Source organism: Cololabis saira, chromosome 5 (genome assembly GCF_033807715.1).
Source record: "Cololabis saira isolate AMF1-May2022 chromosome 5, fColSai1.1, whole genome shotgun sequence".
NCBI lineage: Eukaryota > Metazoa > Chordata > Actinopteri > Beloniformes > Belonidae > Cololabis > Cololabis saira.
In genome coordinates this window covers 42,117,440-42,136,318 of record NC_084591.1, presented here as the reverse complement: position 1 = coordinate 42,136,318, position 18,879 = coordinate 42,117,440, and the positions used below count along the sequence as shown (strand labels likewise).

At 39.7% G+C, this 18,879-nt stretch overlaps 2 protein-coding genes across 4 annotated transcripts; both read right to left on the bottom strand.

The window, feature by feature from the left end:
* Positions 1 to 294: 294 nt before the first annotated feature.
* On the bottom strand, positions 295 to 6,340 carry c5h15orf40 (chromosome 5 C15orf40 homolog). Of its 2 annotated transcripts, none has more exons than XM_061722684.1 (4): positions 6,242 to 6,340; positions 3,761 to 3,896; positions 3,503 to 3,630; positions 295 to 1,647 (listed from the first exon to the last, which is right to left on the bottom strand). In XM_061722684.1, the coding sequence occupies exons 1-4, from the start codon at positions 6,320 to 6,322 to the stop codon at positions 1,558 to 1,560; spliced, it is 435 nt and encodes a 144-aa protein (XP_061578668.1). In that variant the 5' UTR covers positions 6,323 to 6,340; the 3' UTR covers positions 295 to 1,557. The 2 variants fall into 2 exon arrangements, with proteins under 2 accessions (XP_061578668.1, XP_061578667.1); XM_061722683.1 differs by having other exon boundaries at positions 4,855 to 6,336.
* Positions 6,341 to 7,107: 767 nt separating this feature from the next.
* cstpp1 (centriolar satellite-associated tubulin polyglutamylase complex regulator 1) lies at positions 7,108 to 18,603 on the bottom strand. Of its 2 annotated transcripts, XM_061722173.1 has the most exons (9): positions 18,408 to 18,603; positions 18,092 to 18,194; positions 15,076 to 15,206; positions 14,154 to 14,238; positions 13,065 to 13,150; positions 12,694 to 12,901; positions 12,062 to 12,171; positions 11,836 to 11,899; positions 7,108 to 9,536 (listed from the first exon to the last, which is right to left on the bottom strand). In XM_061722173.1, the coding sequence occupies exons 1-9, from the start codon at positions 18,448 to 18,450 to the stop codon at positions 9,368 to 9,370; spliced, it is 999 nt and encodes a 332-aa protein (XP_061578157.1). In that variant the 5' UTR covers positions 18,451 to 18,603; the 3' UTR covers positions 7,108 to 9,367. The 2 variants fall into 2 exon arrangements, with proteins under 2 accessions (XP_061578157.1, XP_061578158.1); XM_061722174.1 differs by lacking the exons at positions 11,836 to 11,899; positions 12,062 to 12,171.
* Between the last annotated feature and the right edge of the window lie 276 nt (positions 18,604 to 18,879).

The window sequence follows — 18,879 nt, the reverse complement described above, 5'->3', positions numbered from 1 at the left end:
ATCCTCTGGCACTAGCATGGCAGCACCTGTGTCCAACTGGACTCTTAGGCAGCACTGATCCAGCTGGACCCTCGTATGAGATTTATTGCTTGTGTTGTTTTCCAAGATGTAAGTTGCTTTGGATAAAAGTGTCTGCTAAATGACAGCAGTAGTAAATGACAGTAGTAGTCTATAGTAATAGTACAATGGCTGAGGAAGAAGGGAGTAAAGGTACTAGACTGACCTGCATGCAATCCTCACCTGCCCCTCAAAAGAAAAACAACCAATGACAAACTTTTTTCAATCAACCTTTATTTGAATTCAGAGAAATCAAGCCCTCATTTACAATGATGCCGAATGTACAACAACCATATAAAAAGAATAATACAATAAAAATAAAAGAGAAAAATTAAAAACAATTACAAACATGAGTAAAATGGTCAGCAATCAAGGATTTGAATTGACCAAGCTGCACAAACGTTTCCAACTTCAATGCATGTTGCAAAATGTTCCAACTGTGAGCCGGGCAGTAGCTAAATGCAGTTTTTCCAAATTCAGTCCATGGACATGAAACTTCCAGCATAAGAAAATCAGAGGAGTGGGTTGAGTATCTACCATTGAGGAAACCTCAGTAAGGAGCTAAGGTAATGAGGAAGCCTTCCAATTAGAGCTTTATAAACAAAGAGAAACCAATGCCTATCACGTCTGACAGAAAGGGGAGTCCACCCAAGTTTTGCATATAAGATGCAGTGATGAGTAGAATAACTGTCAGCAGTGATGAATCTTAGAGCTGATAAACAGCATCAAGTGATTTTAGGGTGGAAGCAGATGCTTGTTGATAAATAACATCACCATAATCCAGAACTGACAGGAAGATCTGCCTCAATAACCCGCTTTCTGCAGGACATAGGAACATTTTCTCTGTATTTATAAAAATACTTTTTGCTGGAAAAATGACACAAAATAACTGAAATGCTTTAAATTCCAAATCCCAGAACATCTTTCAAGTGATGTGAGAACAGCAGCATTACAAAATGTTGAAAGCTTTACTGTCACAACAACTTTTTTAATGTGTGTTGCAGGCCTGAAATGCAGCAATGGACGAACGTAGACAAATAAAATGAATATGGTGAGAAAAGAAAATCCAACATTGAATAAATTGGGTTATTACCATCTGCAGCTAAAGAAAATATTTGGGGTTTAAGAAAAGCGCGAGATAGGACGGGACAACTTTCCTGCTTCTCGCGCCACCAAGAGTTAAAGTACAACATACTTAATTAAATACGGTACCTTTTAGAGTTTAAAAGTAACTACAGTGTTGGACACAGTTTGTGCTGTTGTTCTCACATTTCTGTCCACCTGTGTGTGTGTGTGTGTGTGTGTGTGTGTGTGTGTGTGTGTGTGTGTGTGTGTGAGTGTGTCTCAACAGAGTGGATGTAAAGTTGTGTGAGTAGAATGAGGACTGTGAAACCCCTTCTTTCTCTGGTATCATGGGGTCCGGCTCCGGCTCCGAATGCTGCTCCTGTTCCTCATGCTGCTCCTGCTCCTCCTGCTGCTCCTGTTCCTGTTCCCGCTCCATTAGCCTGCAGCCTGTCGGAGCCTCCTCAGCACCTCCTCTGGACTGAGAGAGGAGTCTACTTTGATGAGCTTATCTCTCGATCTTGAGCCCTGAAGACGAAAAGAGAAAGGAGTTAGGTACAATAAGATACATTAGAAGGATACTGATCCCCACCGTCAAAAAGGCAGATGAAGACGGTGTTTAAACAGCAGATGGAAACGTAATTAACACAAAAAGTTAGATCTTGAAGGATTTAGTTCAATTTTCTCTGACCATTAAAGATGTATTCTTATTCATTAATGAAATGTGACACGTGACTTGAAGAAACATTTCTTATCACTCGTTCCTCCATTTAAAGTTTACAACAATCCCAGAGAGGGAGACACTGTATACAAACCTGTAAATGCTAATTAAATGTGAAGAAGACTTGTATGTACACAAAATTGTAACAAATGTAAGTCATCTCAGTTACAGAGAGCTTATTTACCACCGTTGAGAATGCCATGAACTCAGTCAGACTGTGGGATGACTGGCCTCTCGGCTGGATTGATGGGTTTACTGTAGCCTCCCGTTGCAGGGTCAGCAGAGGTGACCAAATCCTTGCCTCGTCTCCCCAATCCTGCACACAGCTTGTCCTTTACTCGTTACTTGATATTCCGGGGGAGGGAGTGATCTCCGACAGGGACACATTCCTCTGCAACTTACTGCTACAGGAAAAACGCCACATTTGACACTCGTGCCCTCTGCAGTTCTGGACGAGGTCTTGGTATTTTAGGGCCTTGGCAAAGCTTTCTTTCCAATGGACAATGACAGCTTTTCTTCTCCGACTCTGACAAGATGACTATGTCAGGCCTCAGTGGCATCTGGAAGATCGGGGGATGGATCAGCCTTCTTCCCAAGTTAGCTCTCATCTTCTTCCATCTTGCCCTGGTTCCCATTGCAGTAGGCTGGGACTCATCTGCTTGTTGCCCAAAGATGAGGGTGTTGTTTCTATCCCTGAAGGTGTCATCACACTTCTAAGGCATACTCTGTAACTTCTTGGGCTTGAAGACCACCCTTTCCAAAGACGTTTCTCCTCCAAGAATCTTCAGGATCCACCTTACTTCCACACGTGATGTGGTTTTCCCACATGTGAATCCTCTTATTGAGGGTTTCCTGTCTCCGGCTGCAATCATTATTCCCCTGGCTTCTGCAGCTGCTGCTGTAATAAAGATGATCCCCGACATTAGGAAAAGGAACAGAGAGAATGTACAACCTGTTACAGACCCCTTCTCCAGGCCCTGTTAGTCTATCCAAGATAACTGTTGATCATCTGCCTGATGTTGTGGTTGTGTAGTCATCCGCTTTGCCAAGAATGAAAAGAAAACCTTGGCTTACACACTGATGATTGAGATTGTTTAAATTGGCTAATGTCAGAAGATCCATTCTCTTTTGGGACAAAGCAGCCCTCTTCCATCTTCTAGGTTGTTGGTATCTTACCCTTTGCCCATATCCTGTGAGGAAGCTTCCACAGCCTGCGTAACAAAAGCAGGCATTTATTTATTGTAGACTTTATAGGACTGGGTGTTTGGATGAGGCACAGAATCAGGACTGGTCTTCTTTACCAGCACTTCCATTTCTTCCAGGTGGGTTTTCTGCTGTCTGGCTCTCTTGAAATTAATGCATCCCCGAGTGTGTCACCACTGGCTTTCTTGAGGAGTTCTTCCATGTCTTTTAAAGCTGGTCAGTGGTCAATTTAAAACATTAAATTGCAGATGTTCCTCAGGGCACACTGCCTTGCATGTGTTAGGTGTTCAGGTTCATTCACAGGCTTCTGCAAATCTTAATGACGAGCTGTTGAGGGATTTCATTAAAGTGAATCAGAGGTGTAAGAGCAGGGAAACATCTAAATGATGTAGCGCAGTGTGCCCCAGGCAACATGCTTGGAACAGACTGCCTTAAATACATTTTTATTAGTGTGGGAACCTTGTCAAGTGATATGTGACTCTTCTTCAGCTCCAGAGCTTCTGCCAGGTAGCGGATAAGCTCAGCGTTTGCTTCTCCATCTGTAGGCGGTGCAGCGATAGCAATTCCCACCGCCTCCGCCGAAACATCTGCAAGAGCAGCAGAAGAAAGTCTGCATTGTATTGAATTGTTTATTTTATTTTTGAATGAAATGAAGAAAAAAATTAATTGTGTTTGAGCTCATCACAACCCCCGACGTGCACTCATTGGGAGGCTGACCTGTGATGCTGCTGTGCTTGGAGCCAGGCTTGGCGTGCACCGTTATGGTAACGGCGCCATTTTTGTCTCGGGTAACCGGACCAGAAGTGTGTGTGTCAGCCGCTCCACCCGCAGGAGCCGTTGACTGCCCTTTCGCCTGTTTGATAGCACAGAGATACATTAAGGTTTAGTCATGCAGAACAACTTCTTTGGAGAAAAGAAAAAAAAAAAGCACATAAAGGGCACTAAAATATAGCCATAAGTCTCCCCTTCTGGCAATAGCAACACTTAACTGAGGTATCAATTTAAACTGGCTGCTTTTAGTGACAATAACACTCTGCAGGTTTAGTTAAAACATCAGTCTTTTATATTTATAATTTAACTTTGGTTACTTGCACCTCTCATATTTTCCTCCTGCGTGTTTCCTAGAAATTAAGCAAAACATTTTTGAATGATTTCTCAGCTTCCAAAATGCACCTGTAAGTAGGGTTGCCAACTCCCTGATAAATAAATAAGGTACACCTCATCGGCAGGGCAGGCCACCTAGATTGCCTTCACCTTGCCTGGCTTGGTGAATTTTTTTAGCCCCTTTTTTTGTGAATGAAACGATTTTTTAATTATTTGACTCGAACCTGAATTGAATTAGATGCATATTTTTGAATGCCATGAACACATAGAAAACAAATTATTATCCAGCAATTCACTTTAATACAAAATAACAAAATGAACTGAATAAAATAAGTATCTTTCTCAAACAGAAACCTGTCCTGCTTAACTTAAAATTGTATAAATTAATATAAAACAATAGAAAGTAAGCAGAGCATCCATTCTGTAACAGTGCACATTTTTAGTGCAACAACAACAGTGCAAACAGAAAGTTTGTAGAAAACTTGTAAACTTATTTGTGCCTCAAAGGCCATGATGACTGGAGGCTACAGTTGTAGTAAAACAGAAAAAAATAACTTATTAACTCAAGTACATGTTATGTATATATATTTAATCTGTCACACACGTTTGTCTGGGAGCAGGATACAAATCTTAATTCTGTTAGAACACAGATATGTCCTGAGTAAACGTCTAAAAGAGAGCCAGGGTGTGCACGTGTGAAGACTGACCACTTTCTTCTTGGGCATCGGTCTGTGTGTGGAGCAGCCGCCGGTGAGCCGCTTGGTTTGGGCTTTATTTGCTGCTGTAAACCCGCCCAGCACCGGGACAAGGTAGGCGGACTTTACTGTTAACCCGGAGTCCTGAAACCACCTGGGGCCTGTACTACGAAGCAAGTTCAACATATCCAGGATATCTTTTCCTTATCCAGATTCACTAAGCGGGACAATTGCAATCACGCTAAGCGGTCACACGACAGTGGTTATCAACTCGGTATATCAACCCAGGTTTCTCCAATCTGGATATGAGCGCGTGCACATAAAAGGGGCAGTGTTTTCAGCGCATGACCAATCGCAAGCATGGAGAAGTCCGCTGTCAGAGCCGCTTATTTCAGTAGCGAAGAGCAAACAATAATTTTACGGAAATATGATGAGTATAGGCATATAATACAGGCAAAAAGCAACACAGTTGCAGCTGCAAAATGCAGGAAAGACAGCTGGCAAAAGATCGCTGACTGTATAAATGCGTAAATTCATAGGGATATAAACATATATTTGAATATTCTGGGAATCTTAATCTTAAACTGTAAACCATGATCAGCAATATTAAAATAATAAAAGGCTTGCAATATTTCAGTTGATTTGTAATGAATCCAGAATGTATGACATTTTTTGGTTTTGTGTTTGCATTACAGAAAATCACAATATTCTAATTTTCTGAGACAGTCCTGTATTGGTTCTATAACTATTGTTGTTGGCCGATAACTTGTGCTGATGCTGTACCAAAGAATTGGGTTTATTTATTTATTTTATTTAATTTTTTATTTTTTCAGGAGGGGGGTATTTAGTATTTTAAAGTGACTTGAATGTTCGAGGGACGAAATTGAAAATCCCTTTTTTCCTATCCCCTTACAAATGCATCTTCTTTTTGATTTCTTCTTGATTTATTTATTTAATTGGTATTAGTTTTGGATTGACTGTACATCGGATTTTGGGTGATGATTTGTTTTATTTATTCATTGATTGATTTATTTTTTATTTTCTCCTCCACCTCTTTTTTCTTTTTTTCTTTTTTTTTTTGGATCGTTCATACAGGTACTCATCAGGGAAAGCAAAGGGGTTTTGGTGGTCCCTGAATACGCGTTCTCTTCGGAGGGATCCTCTCACGATCCGCGCACCAAGCTCCACTTCACCAAGCTTCTCTTCGAAAGGGCATGTCATTTTCCAAGAGAGCTGATTGGTCAGTGGGCGGTGCTTTTACACCCGGCGATCTGTATCTCGAACATAACCTGCTCCGGAGCAGGTTAGCGGTTCAGCATAAGTTACCATGGCGATGTGCCCCGCTAAGAAGTGAACCACCGTCGTAGTCCTGAAAACCCAGGGTTAAACCTGAAGTTACCTCGCTAACCCCAAATCCCGCTTCGTAGTACAGGCCCCTGGAGAAACCAGCAGACACGACCACAGCGGACCGGAGGAACATCAGTCACCTGCAAGTCTGTTGTCCTCGGACGTAAACATTACGACTTCCGGTTTTCAAAATAACTTCCGGCTCCTTCAGAATAAATGTTTTAACCGAAAGGCAATTATCAAAGGGGCTAAAACCTTTTATTTTCAAGTTATTTCAGTGACCATTGTGTCTTTCTCATTCTTTAATGGAAGGGCAATAACAACTTTGTCCATGTGTGCTTGTCAGAGGCTAAAAACTAAAATAAAAATGTACATGTCCGTGGATTTGTTGATAAATAATATCATTACTACATAGACTTACTTCTTACTGAAATCCCACCCTTTAAATATCCTCCCTTGTGGATGCATTAACTGATCAATATCCTTTTATGTAATATTTGAAAAATTATTATTACACATTATTATTAGAGTTCAGATGTTAGGATTAGTAACTTGCAGCTTGACAGCTTCATCAATGACACATTAGACACATGGGGAAAGTGCATCTGTCTCTCCTTTCTCTGTTCATTCTCTCTGTCTGATCTCCCTTTTCCTGCTCTGCCCAGCTGGCCTTCAGCAGGAGAAACCCCCCCCCTTATGATCCTGGTCCTGCTCAAGGTTTCCTCCCTCCTAAAGGGGAGTTTTTCTTGCCACTTTTTGGGTTCAGGTTTTTCTCCCACTTGGGGAGTTTTTACTTGCCATTGTTTATGTAATAATTGCTCGGGGGTCATGTTCTGGTTTCTGAAAAGCGCCTATACACAACTTTTGTTGTAATAGACGCAATATAAATAAAATTGAATTGAATTGACTGTCTCCATGAAATAACTTATTTTTATTTATATTGTTTTGGGTTGTTAATATCCCACAAATACAGAAAGACAAATCTTAGATCTTACGGTTACATCTTTATTATTCAGTGTTAATAGTAGTCTCATCAGGTCACATTCACATGTTCAGTTTCATCTGCCACAATAAACATTAATCTATCAGCTCCGTTCATACATTTGTTCAGTGGGACAAAGAGGAAGCAAGGCTTGTTGTGGTTCAGCTTTAATATTTCAGGCATTTTTGTTACTTAATCAAATTTCATTCAATCCTGTTCAACAATAAAATCTGAATGACAGCAGGAACCCAAAAGTCTGAACAATTTAACCAACAACACATAACATTTGAATCTAAAGAGGTTATTAAAAGGAAACAAAGAAAATAAAAACTGGACACGAAGAGGAAAACAAAGACAGTTGTTTTAAATTAAATTAAAAAAACATAAAACAATAATACTCATTTTACGTTCATGCTTGAATTTAGTGCTGTGAGAGGGGAATTTACATCATCAACAAGATCAAATGTAAAGATCACTGTCGACTAAATTTGATCTGTAGTCGTTTTTGGTGCAAAAGCAGCAGAAGTTGTGACGAAGAGAAACCCAACAAACGGATGACGAAGGTCAGCTCTGTTGTGCAGCCTCTGAAGCCCCTGAACATTTCTGTTCTGGCGTGGATTTATTTTCTCACTGCATAGCCCTACGCCTACAAAGCTCCATCTGGCAGACACCCGGATTTTATTCTGTCGTGTGTCTCGTCTAACTTGGGAACTTATTTTCCTCTGGTTGGTGGCAGGTGGTCCAGACTGAGCATGCATGGTTCACGTCCGCAGAGGCTTCTTTTATTAACAGCAACACTAAAGCAGAACAAATGACTTTTTTATGAAAAAGCAGTTAGTAGTTGACTTCTTTTAGGAAGCATCATTTAGCTCTCGTGGTCTCGTCGTCCTTCAGTAAAATATTAAGATCTTAATTAATCTCAATATATTTCTTTTTTTTGTGGCATTCAAGTAATTCTGTATAAAGTGCACACATTTATTTCACATTTCAAGCTTCGCTGCACTCATATGTCAGTGAAAATGAGTAATAAATACATATAAACAGTTTGGTTGCTCTTCCAAAGGCCAGTTTAAACATGATTATTGTTTGGCTACCGAATGTTGAAGCTTTTGTCATTTGATGATCACTGATTTAAACCCTCCACTTCTGGACACGAGTACATCAGAGATGATACTTAAGAGTTTTTACAAAGAGGATTTAAAAGTGAAGCTTGTTGGGAAAAGTCATGATGCATTTTTGCTAAATAATTCCACCACGTTCTTGACTTTAACATTTTACGCAAAATGCACTAAATAGGTGGAAACTACTTGAATGGTGTGATGTTTATTTGATCTTCCGATGTCATGTGATGGTGTGAAGGCTGATTCTCCAACATGACAATAGTAGTCCTCGTATTACAGCCTCATTATCAGCAGTTTGTTCTTCAGCTGCACAAATCAGTGAGCAAGATAATAAATAACATTCAAATATTTTCTCAAAATGGTCTTCACAGCACAAACAAACTTAAAACGTGGTTCTGACCCGATGAAAACATGAGCAACACACACATGTGGCTAAAATAAACAATATCAATAATCAAAGTAGTTTTATATTAATTTTTGATGTTCTGGCTCACTGTCATGGTTGTTGGTCTTAAATAAGGGATATATTCCATCTTCAATATTGTATAAATCTTACTTGCAGATGATAGTTTGAGTATGACTGCATTGTAGTGGGAAGTCAAGTACAGGCCCCAAACAGAAATATTCTGCTATGAAACCAAAGTTTTCCTCTAAAAAAATTGTATCAAATGAAAAACGGCTCCTCATAAATCTGCTGAAGATAATGAATAAAGCTGCTCAGACAGTCGCGTCTGCGCTCTGTCAAACTTCGTGGAAACTGGATTTTCTTTTTCTTGCATTAGCCTCCCCCCCCCCTCTTCCCAGTTAGTGATACCAAAATGTTGCAACTTGTTAACGAGGATGAATTTCCATCAATTCTTATTGGAGCTGTTGGTGCAGGAACCTGCAGGATGCTCACTCCTTTAAGTCTTTTATAGACATTTGGTATCGATAAGAAGTTTAACAACTGATAATTAGTTCCAAGTGTATACTTGTACCAAACGAAGAATAATTATAACACATAAAAACACGGTTTAGAGACTGCCAACCCCCCAAAAACAGCCATAGAGAGATGTCTCACTGGGGGGGGCAGTCATCAGTTCTCAGAGGAGTCGGTCTCTTCGTTGGAGCCGTCGCTCTCCACCTCCATCCTCCTGCGGTGGTGGATGTTCCTCCGGGGAGACGCTCTCCTCGGCACCTCCTTCAGCGCCCCCACTGCGCTGCCGCTGCTGTTGCTACCAGGACTCACAGAGATCTGAGCGATTCTGGTGAGCAGGGAGGCCAGAGGAGGACAAGAGTGAGGAGGCATGGCAGGACAACAAAACCAAACAAAATCAGCCAAAATAACTTCAACTAAGCACACGTTACAGCCGTGTTTACAACTCGGAGTTAGACGTCCTTACATTCACTTTGACAGCGTTAAAACAATAAAGTATCAAATTGTTCTTACAGGAAGCCTTTTGCTCTGGCGGCTGTAGACACTTTTTGGATGTGACAACCATCAACTATACAGGACTGTATCAGAAAATTAGAATATTGTGATAAAGTCCTTTATTTTCTGTAATGCAAAAATGTCATACATTCTGGATTCATTACAAATCAACTGAAATATTGCAAGCCTTTTATCATTTTAATATTGCTGATCATGGCTTACAGCTTAAGAAAACTCAAATATCCTATCTCAAAAAATTTGAATATTCTGGGAATCTTAATCTTAAACTGTAAACCATAATCAGCAACATTAAAATAATAAAAGGCTTGCAATATTTTTTTTAATTGCATTACAGAAAATAAAGAACTTTATCACAATATTCTAATGTTCTGAGACAGTCCTGTACATGTAGTGATGGTTCTGATTGGTGGAAGTTTGTCATGACTTAGGGTGCGTCCCAATACTCCCCCTCGCCCTCCTTTTCTTCCCTAACCCTAACTTTTGCGCGTTCCCGTGAAGGTAGTGGTGTCCCAATTCCTCTTTTCACCTAGGGGGAGGGGGCATAACGAGGGCTAGGGGCTGAGAATAGCCCCTTCAAATCGAGGGATTTCAGATGCTGACTTGGCGAGCGAGGGGGTATGAAAAAAAGAGGCTCTGCGTCGATTTGACTCGCCGACCGAAGGCAAACAGGCAGACTGGTCTCAGAGAAATAGAGAGAAATAATCCTGTGACTCGTCAGATTTGTTTTGGATGTTTCTGATATAATAGTCTTCAGAAACCACAAAGTAATCCAGCTGTTATCTGGGTAATTTACACACTTTCAGATAAAGTTGCGGAAGATCACGCCAGAATAAAGGGATTTATGGTTCCGCGTTACACCAACGCAGATCCTACGGCAGAGGTTACGCAACCTACGCCGTAGGCTCTGCGTCGATTTAACGCGGACCCAAGCTCCGGACCCGGCAGACAGAAATCTCTAAATTTCGGAGCAAATTTCTTAACAGGCGTAGCTACAACTGTTAGATTTAATCTATTAAACCAACATATTCCTAAATGATTTATTTCAGCCGGCGTGATTCTCAACAGAGCTGCGTCCCGGGAGAGAGTGTCTCTCCCGGGGCTGACGGAGCAGCCTGACCCAGCGATCACGTCTCTTCTCGGGCTGTGAGCTGAGGCTGCTCCCCGGGGCCGGCGGCTCTTCTCATCTCCGAAAACATCGGGTCAAATTTCTTAACAGGCGTTATTTGGATAAACTGAGCCCCGGTCGGGGATCTTAAGGTTACCATTATACCTGAAAAAATATTAAAACTTAATAAAGTGCCATATTAACAGCGCTACAGCTGAAATTAAAACAGCTTTTGGCTCTCAGCTTCCTGATCAGGGAAGGGATGAAAACGAGGGGTAGGGGGAGAATTGGGACAGGCACCTGGGCCAAGTGCCCTAGATATCAAGTGCCCTAAAATCTCCCCCTTCTTTTTTAGGGCTTAGGGAAGAAAAGAAGTGCGAGTGGAGAAAAGAAGGGCGAGTGAAGGAGAATTGGGATTGGGCCTTAATGACAGACAGATGCTTCATCCAGTCAACTCCTACATTTTCCCCAATTCTCCAGAAATCTGTTTCTACCAAGAAGGCTGCATGGACCCTACCAGCCCAACGTAAAAGATATGAAACTTTAGGTTTCATAGGTCTTTTTTAAATCAAAGTCAGCCATGTTGTACATTTGCATCTGTGTCTTCCTCCTGATCATAATCTTGTACATCTATGAGGAATAGAGGCCATCTCTTCTTTTGGTCCAGATAAAGTGAGAGTTGTTCGTCCTCCTGCACCCCTGACGCTCTCAGCAGATACGTTTGTTTCTACACACCTCTGCTTCTTATTCTTCTGCTAGATCCTTTTCTCTGAACTTACAGAGCTAATCACCTTTGTGACACTGTTTTTCCATTTAGTGGTTTTTGTTTTGAGGCACCAAATAAAACAGATTTAATTGACTCATTGTATTCATTGAGTTGCTGTTACTTTTTGATGTTTATTTATTTGTGGTTCAATCAAATGACTAAACTGAAAGGTGCTTGCATCCCGACATGGCTGAAGATGAGGGTGGACGTTAGGCTCGTGAGCATGTGTACAATCCTTACAGTTTGTCTAGTTCCTGGTCCATCTCAGGGTCAATGAGCAGCTCCGTCTTACTGGGTAATGCTCCTGCACAAACCAGAGCAAAGAGGAGTCTTAAAAGCTGCAATCATGACAAAAGACGGAGAAAAACTGAACTTGCATCTCGATTTAACGTTGAATGCTCAGTAACAGCCACTTCTGCAGCATTGTCAGTAGCAGAGGGAAGGTAATGTGTCGCTCTGAACCCACCGATAGTTTGGTTGATGGCCTCATGTTTGGAAAGACTCATGAGGAAGCTGTAGTAAGAGATCTTGTCAGCCTGCTGCAGGATTTCCCTCATACATGCCCTGGACGGATGACTGCACCCGCAAACACACACACAGACAGACACAGATTTGTCACAGACCTCCCCCAAAATATACAGGACTGTCTCAGAAAATTTGAATATTGTGATTTTCTGTAATGCAATTACAAAAACCAAAAATGTCATACATTCTCGATTCATTACAAATCAACTGAAATATTGCAAGCCTTTTATTTAGCTTTTTTAGCTTTTTAATATTGCTGATCATGGTTTACAGTTTAAGAAAACTCAAATATCCTATCTAAAAAAATTAGAATATTCTGGGAATCTTAATCTTAAAATGTAAGCCATGATCAGCAATATTAAAATAATAAAAGGCTTGAAATATTTCAGTTGATTTGTAATGAATCCAGAATGTATGACATTTTTATTTTTTTTTTTTAATTGCATTACCGAAAATAAAGAACTTTATCACAATATTCTAATTTTCTGAGACAGTCCTGTATTTAAAAAAATGAATCATTACGCCAGGTGATGAAATGTGTGGTGAAGATGTCAGTGGTTCTCAACTGCTCACCTGTGCTTGAACCGGTCGCAGAGCGTCTCCACACACTGGGCCAGAGTGGACGCCTCCACCTCATCTTGCTGTGGCTCTTCCTTTTCATTCTCCTCTGCTGCCAGAGGCAGCATCTGCTCCACGGAGGCCGATGTTGGGACGAAGACCGTGTTGGGACTCTTCCCAGCTAACAGGTCCTGGTAGATCCCCAGAACACTCTCCAAGAACTCTGCAGATACAGTGGATGACAGTTCATAGATTCTCTCAGATCACTGATCCATTCATTCCTTTGAGTCACCTGTTCCCCCCTTCAGCCCGTTAACATTTAAATGACTTATCCCCTGTTAATTCATCCAGCAATCGTATCAGTGTGTCAGGAGCTGTATTGGTACCTTTGTAATAGAACTGCAGCTGGAAGGCATAAATGAAGTCAGAGAATGACATCAAACAGTCCGTGGTGTCATCCATCAGAACAATTCTGCAGCATGAGAGAAGGGAAACCGTTCACACCAACTGGAGACAACGTTGGAGGAGATCCTTGGACTACAACAGCAGTCTGGAGTTAATAAATATACTGAAGCAAAGCATTCGTCTGTAACATTTCAATCCTTCTTCTCATGGAAAAGTTGCAGGAAAGTTTGTAATCCTCCAGGCCAACAACCAACTGTCAGGATTATTTTAGACAAGATTCCAGTCTGGATGTTTGATACTACTTAACCTTTATTGGTTTATTATTACTGTACATTATCTTCATATGGCCCCTGAAGTCCTCTAAAGATTTGGGGCAATACTTTCAATCTACACATTGAGAAGGCACTTTCTGAAAAAAATGACTTTTTTATGAAGTGAACATATTAATGTCACGATTGTATGACCTCATGTTTCTACAGCATTTTATTATTGGGGCTAGAACAGTCTCATAATTCACAAATACACACGCCGATCCACAAATGCACAGGACAAAATTCACAAATGCACAGACCGATTCACAAATGCACAGAACAATTCACACGTGCGTAGGACAATGTACACAAATGTGTTTTTGATGCACACACAAATATAACCTGATTTACAAACGTTTTTTGTCTGTGAGCTGTGCTGGATTTGCGTGTGACTTTTGAGATTGGCTGAAACAACGGAAGACATCTGATTGGTTGCAGATCCTTCAGTGTTAAAAAAAAACGTATTTGTGGATCGAGTCACGTCAGGTCTCAAAAGTCACACACAAATCCAGCGCAGCTCACAGACACAAAAAAAACGTTTGTAAATCAGGTTATATTTGTGTGTGCATCAAAAATACATTTGTGTATATTGTCCTACGCACGTGTGAATTGTTTTGTGCATTTGTGAAACTTGTCCTGTGCATTTGCAGATCGACGTGTGCATTTGTGAATTATGAGACTGTTCTAGCTCCATATTTTATGTTCTCCCATCTGAAATAATACAAATCTGTACAAAAGTGAGTTTGTGTGTGTGCTGACCTGGCTGCACTCTGCACCACCTCCACGGGGAAGTCCGGACACAGTAACTGCAGCAGGGACCGGTACTCCAGCACGGACAGAGAGTCTGCACCAACAACACACACAACTCATTTCAGCTGCTGTTGGTGATGCAGAACCATGAAGTAAAAGCAGCACATGACGGCTTAACACCACTTCCAGATGTCAGACATGCATTAAACAGTTAGTGCAAACAGAAGTGACACTGTGCACCTCCTGTTTTAACACCTAAACGTTCTATATGGAAAAGGGTTTGATTGTTTACTGATCTGATCAAGTCTGTCTCCCAGAAAGCTGCAAGCATTTGTCAAGTCATTGCTTTTTATCTGTACAACACATTTCATGTACGACAAATCAAAGTGCTTTAAATAAAAACATTTTAAAAACTGCATTAAAAAGTAAAAGAGTTTCAAAGCAGAAAATAGAGACAGACAAAAGTTACAAATAATTAAACATATGAGATGCAATAAATAAAAGGTTGCAGTGCATTGTGGGAGATTACTGAAATGCTGCAATAAATAAAAATGTTTTCAACTCAAAGCATTTGAGAGTTTCTAGTTTTTAGCTTTACTGTTTGAAGCCGAGTGCTAACTTTTAAACTTTCTTCCTTTGATCCAAACACTATTATTTCTGTTTTGTCTTAATTTAACTGAAGAATAAAAATAATATCAATCAATCATTTAATCTGTAACGATTCTGTTGATATTTTGTTTTGCTTTGAAGAATAATAAATATTGTTCCAGATCCTGAGATGTGTACATCTTCCAGCTTCATAACTAATGCTGAATTTACTGTATTTGCATTTTGGATCATTGGTGAAACAACAACTATTTTCAAGCATGAACTTTGACATTTTCTTTATTTTTTTCTTACATTCAAGGTCGGGATATGTTACTGCTCTCACCTCCACTTTTGCCAATCTGCCTGAAGCATCTCCAGAAGACTCTGATGAAAGACGCTTTGTTGTGCGGAGTGGCCTGGATGTAGTTATACTCCCTGAAGAGGACGTGGTTGCTGTTCTTCACACTGCTGAAACTACAAACGTACATATTGCTCACAGCAGTGTTTATACAATATCCATCTCCTCCCCACAAACATCTACAGTCACACAAGTGCTCAACTTACAGAATAAGCTGTATTTTCCCCAAGGTTGGTCTTAAAGCTCTTTATTTTCCTCATCTGTATTTCTACTGCCTACAAACCTGCTGTTATTAGATTAGATTATCCTTTATTTCTCCCTCAATGGGGAAATTTGCTTTGTGCAGCAGCAGTACACTCAACACACACATGCAGGGAAAGGGTAAAATGTGAACTTAAACATCCAAGAGCCTTTAAATCAAGATAAATCATTTAATGTACTGTAGATAATCGTGGAAAAAGAAAATGGACTGATTCTACTCTGCATCATGCTGCAAAAACTGTCCAACATAATCAGCCCGACCTCAGACAATTTAATCAACCGATCATACTAAGATGATTTAATGCAACTTATATGTGTTGCATAAATAAACGAATAAAGGTTAATAACTGAATAACCTTAAATAAACAAATTCATCAATACACATCTGGAAACATAATCTTGTTTTTTACTTCAGAAAATTATAAGTTTTTAATACTTCTTTGAGTGCTAGTACCAGTTCTTCTTCAGGCAATCATGACGCAGGCTGAACCGACACTTACTAATTCAGCACATTTACATTTCTCAAATTCTGAATAAACATGAAACTGTTCATCTTGCTCCAGTCCAGTGGGTAAGCAAGACTTCTGTCTTAATAAAGTATTTTAGATTTAATAAGGATATGCACAGCACGGTACTAACAAACTGTATGCAGAGTGATGCAGTTCAGTTCCCACGAAAAGAGGCAACAGCATGAACTGCTACCAACATATGAAAAGTCATGTGAAACTGCAGATGTTTCCGCCAAGTGAACATAACAACCTACGATTTCTGAAAAAAAGCACCATGGAGGCTCTTTTTGGGAGATAACCAACTGGACTGCTCGTTTCTTTTCTAAAGACATGGCTGCCTATTTACACAGTGGCTAAATATAGATTTGAAAACAAGATATGGGATTCCCTCTTATTTTAGTGAAGTTAACCATTGAAAATTGTATTGTTTGAAGAATGTGGTGTTTTATGACAAAATTAAGCGATGTGTGGTCAGAAAGGATAAGAAGACGTACCTGCATCATACTCTGCGCTGAAAAATATCCCACAATTTACAAACAACATACAGCACCTTCCTGTTAACTAAACAGGCCAATGTGCTGCTGCTCCAATACAAGTGATACATTTAAAGTGAACATTGAATTCAAGGTTGATGATTGCAGACTGAATCACACCTGCAATATTTGTGGGAAAAACCTGATGATATATTCTCCCCAAATTATTCAACTCTACGCAACTGCGCACTTCACAACATTGTTCTGTTCTCAAACACTGTTGCTTCTGGAAAAAAAAAAACTAAACACAGACACACAAATCATTTTTGTCTTTTATGCAGAACAGACAACTTTGCAGCAAAGCCTATGATGAACAGTACACTTCCCATTTTGTTTGCATTCAAAGTTATCTTACCTCTGCTCACACAAAATCAACTTAAATAATGTAAACTGACTTTAACCAAACTATTCTTGCTGGACATCCAGGCCATTATAATCCTAAAAAGCTGTAGTATACGAGTATTGGACTTGATTTCTGGGTTGAATTCGTTTGAGGTCTCGTATCAAAGGTATTTTCAGTTTTAACTGTTATAAATTGCAGTTGGGTCAGTCATACTTGTAGGTCTTGTGAATAAGGGACACTTTTGAGAATGGTGATGTCCACATTCTGCTCAGAGAAGACAGATTGTTTGACAGAGGAGTAAAAGCCCCCCCCCAGTTTCAGTGATCCCACACTTACAACTCACTCTCTACCGCCCTCCTCAGGTGGTGTCACAGACATTTACATGTGTCCAACACATCTCAGTCTGTCCAGGAAAACAGTTTCGTTCAGGCACGACTCTGATGACCCACGGGAAGGATGGGTGTATAATTTATCAATCCATTTTCTATACCCGCTTTATCCTTTGCAGGGTCACGGGGGTCTGCTGGAGCCTTTTCCAGCTCATTACAGGCGAGAGGCAGGGGTTCACCCTGGACAGGTAGCCAGTCTATCGCAGGGCCACATATAGAGACAGACAACCAGACACACTCACACTCACACCTACGGGCAATTTAGAATCACCTGTATCATTTATTTACGTGTGAAAGAACTATGCACAAGAATGAGTGACCCAACAACACCTTGCAAACATGAAGCCCTCCACCACTCAGAACTGAAGACGCATAGAAACAAGTTTAAAAACATTACACTTAAAACTTCCAATCAGAGCAAGTAAAAAATAATATTAAATTATATATATATATATATTAATTAAAAGACAAAACAAATTGTTTAGTCAACAATATTAATAAAACAATATTGATACATAAATAATATTGATAATAATAATAATATAAAAGTATTTATAGTAATATAATATATATAATAATGATATTATATTATTATTATATATATTATATTTATATTATTATAAATACTTTTATATTATTATTATCATTACTATTATTATCAATATATATATATCAATATATATATATATATATATATATATATATATATATATATATATATATATATATATATATATATATAAAAATAAATAATATATACATATAAAATATAAATAATATATATATATAATATATATATATATATATATATATATAATATAATATATTATAATAATAATATATTAATTATCAATAATAATATTGATAATATTGATTAATATTAATATATTATAGCAATATTGTTTAGCTTCTATAATGTAGCCATCGTGTTCCGAGTCTGGGCCGTTCAAGGACAGAGTCACGTACTATTCTGCAAAGTATCGGATCAGGCCAAACTGGGTGTACTCCTCCTTGTGCTCCAGCAGCTGGGTCACTGCGTCGCTCAGGTAGAACAGGACGTGGCTGTCCGCTGGAAAACACACACACGCAGAGATGAGCAGAACCGGACTGAGAGGAGGAGAGCAGCAGCAGCTAAAGCCTGATTTATGGTCCCGCGTTACACCAACGCAGAACCTACGCCGTAGGGTTCGGCGTACGGTGCGCGTCGCCTCGTACCCTACGGCGTAGGTTCTGCGTCGGTGTAACGCGGAACCATAAATCAGCCTTAACCGAGCGGACCTACCGAGGTACTGCTCCGCGGGCACGGCGGCGCTCAGACGGTTCATGGTGCTGCTGCTGCTGCTGCTGCTGCTGCCGGGAAACACGGACACGATGCTTGCACACGCCTCAGTCGCTCATTTCTAGGACCTTTGCGTTTTATTTCTAGTGCGTGTGAGCTATTCAGGTGTTACAGGGGCTTCCATGGAAACGGACGGATGTTGTGAGCTACTCTAAATGTGTCCCCCTTGAACCACCGCTAATAACGGTTCCGCTTTGTGTGTATATGCATATATATCATGGATCTCTTATATAATAGATCCATGGCTATATATATATATATATATATATATATATATATATATATATATATATATATATATATATATATATATATATATATATATATATATATATATATATATATATATATATATCAATCAATAACTTTATTTGTCCCCAATGGGGCAATTAATTTTGCAGCAATGTATATACAC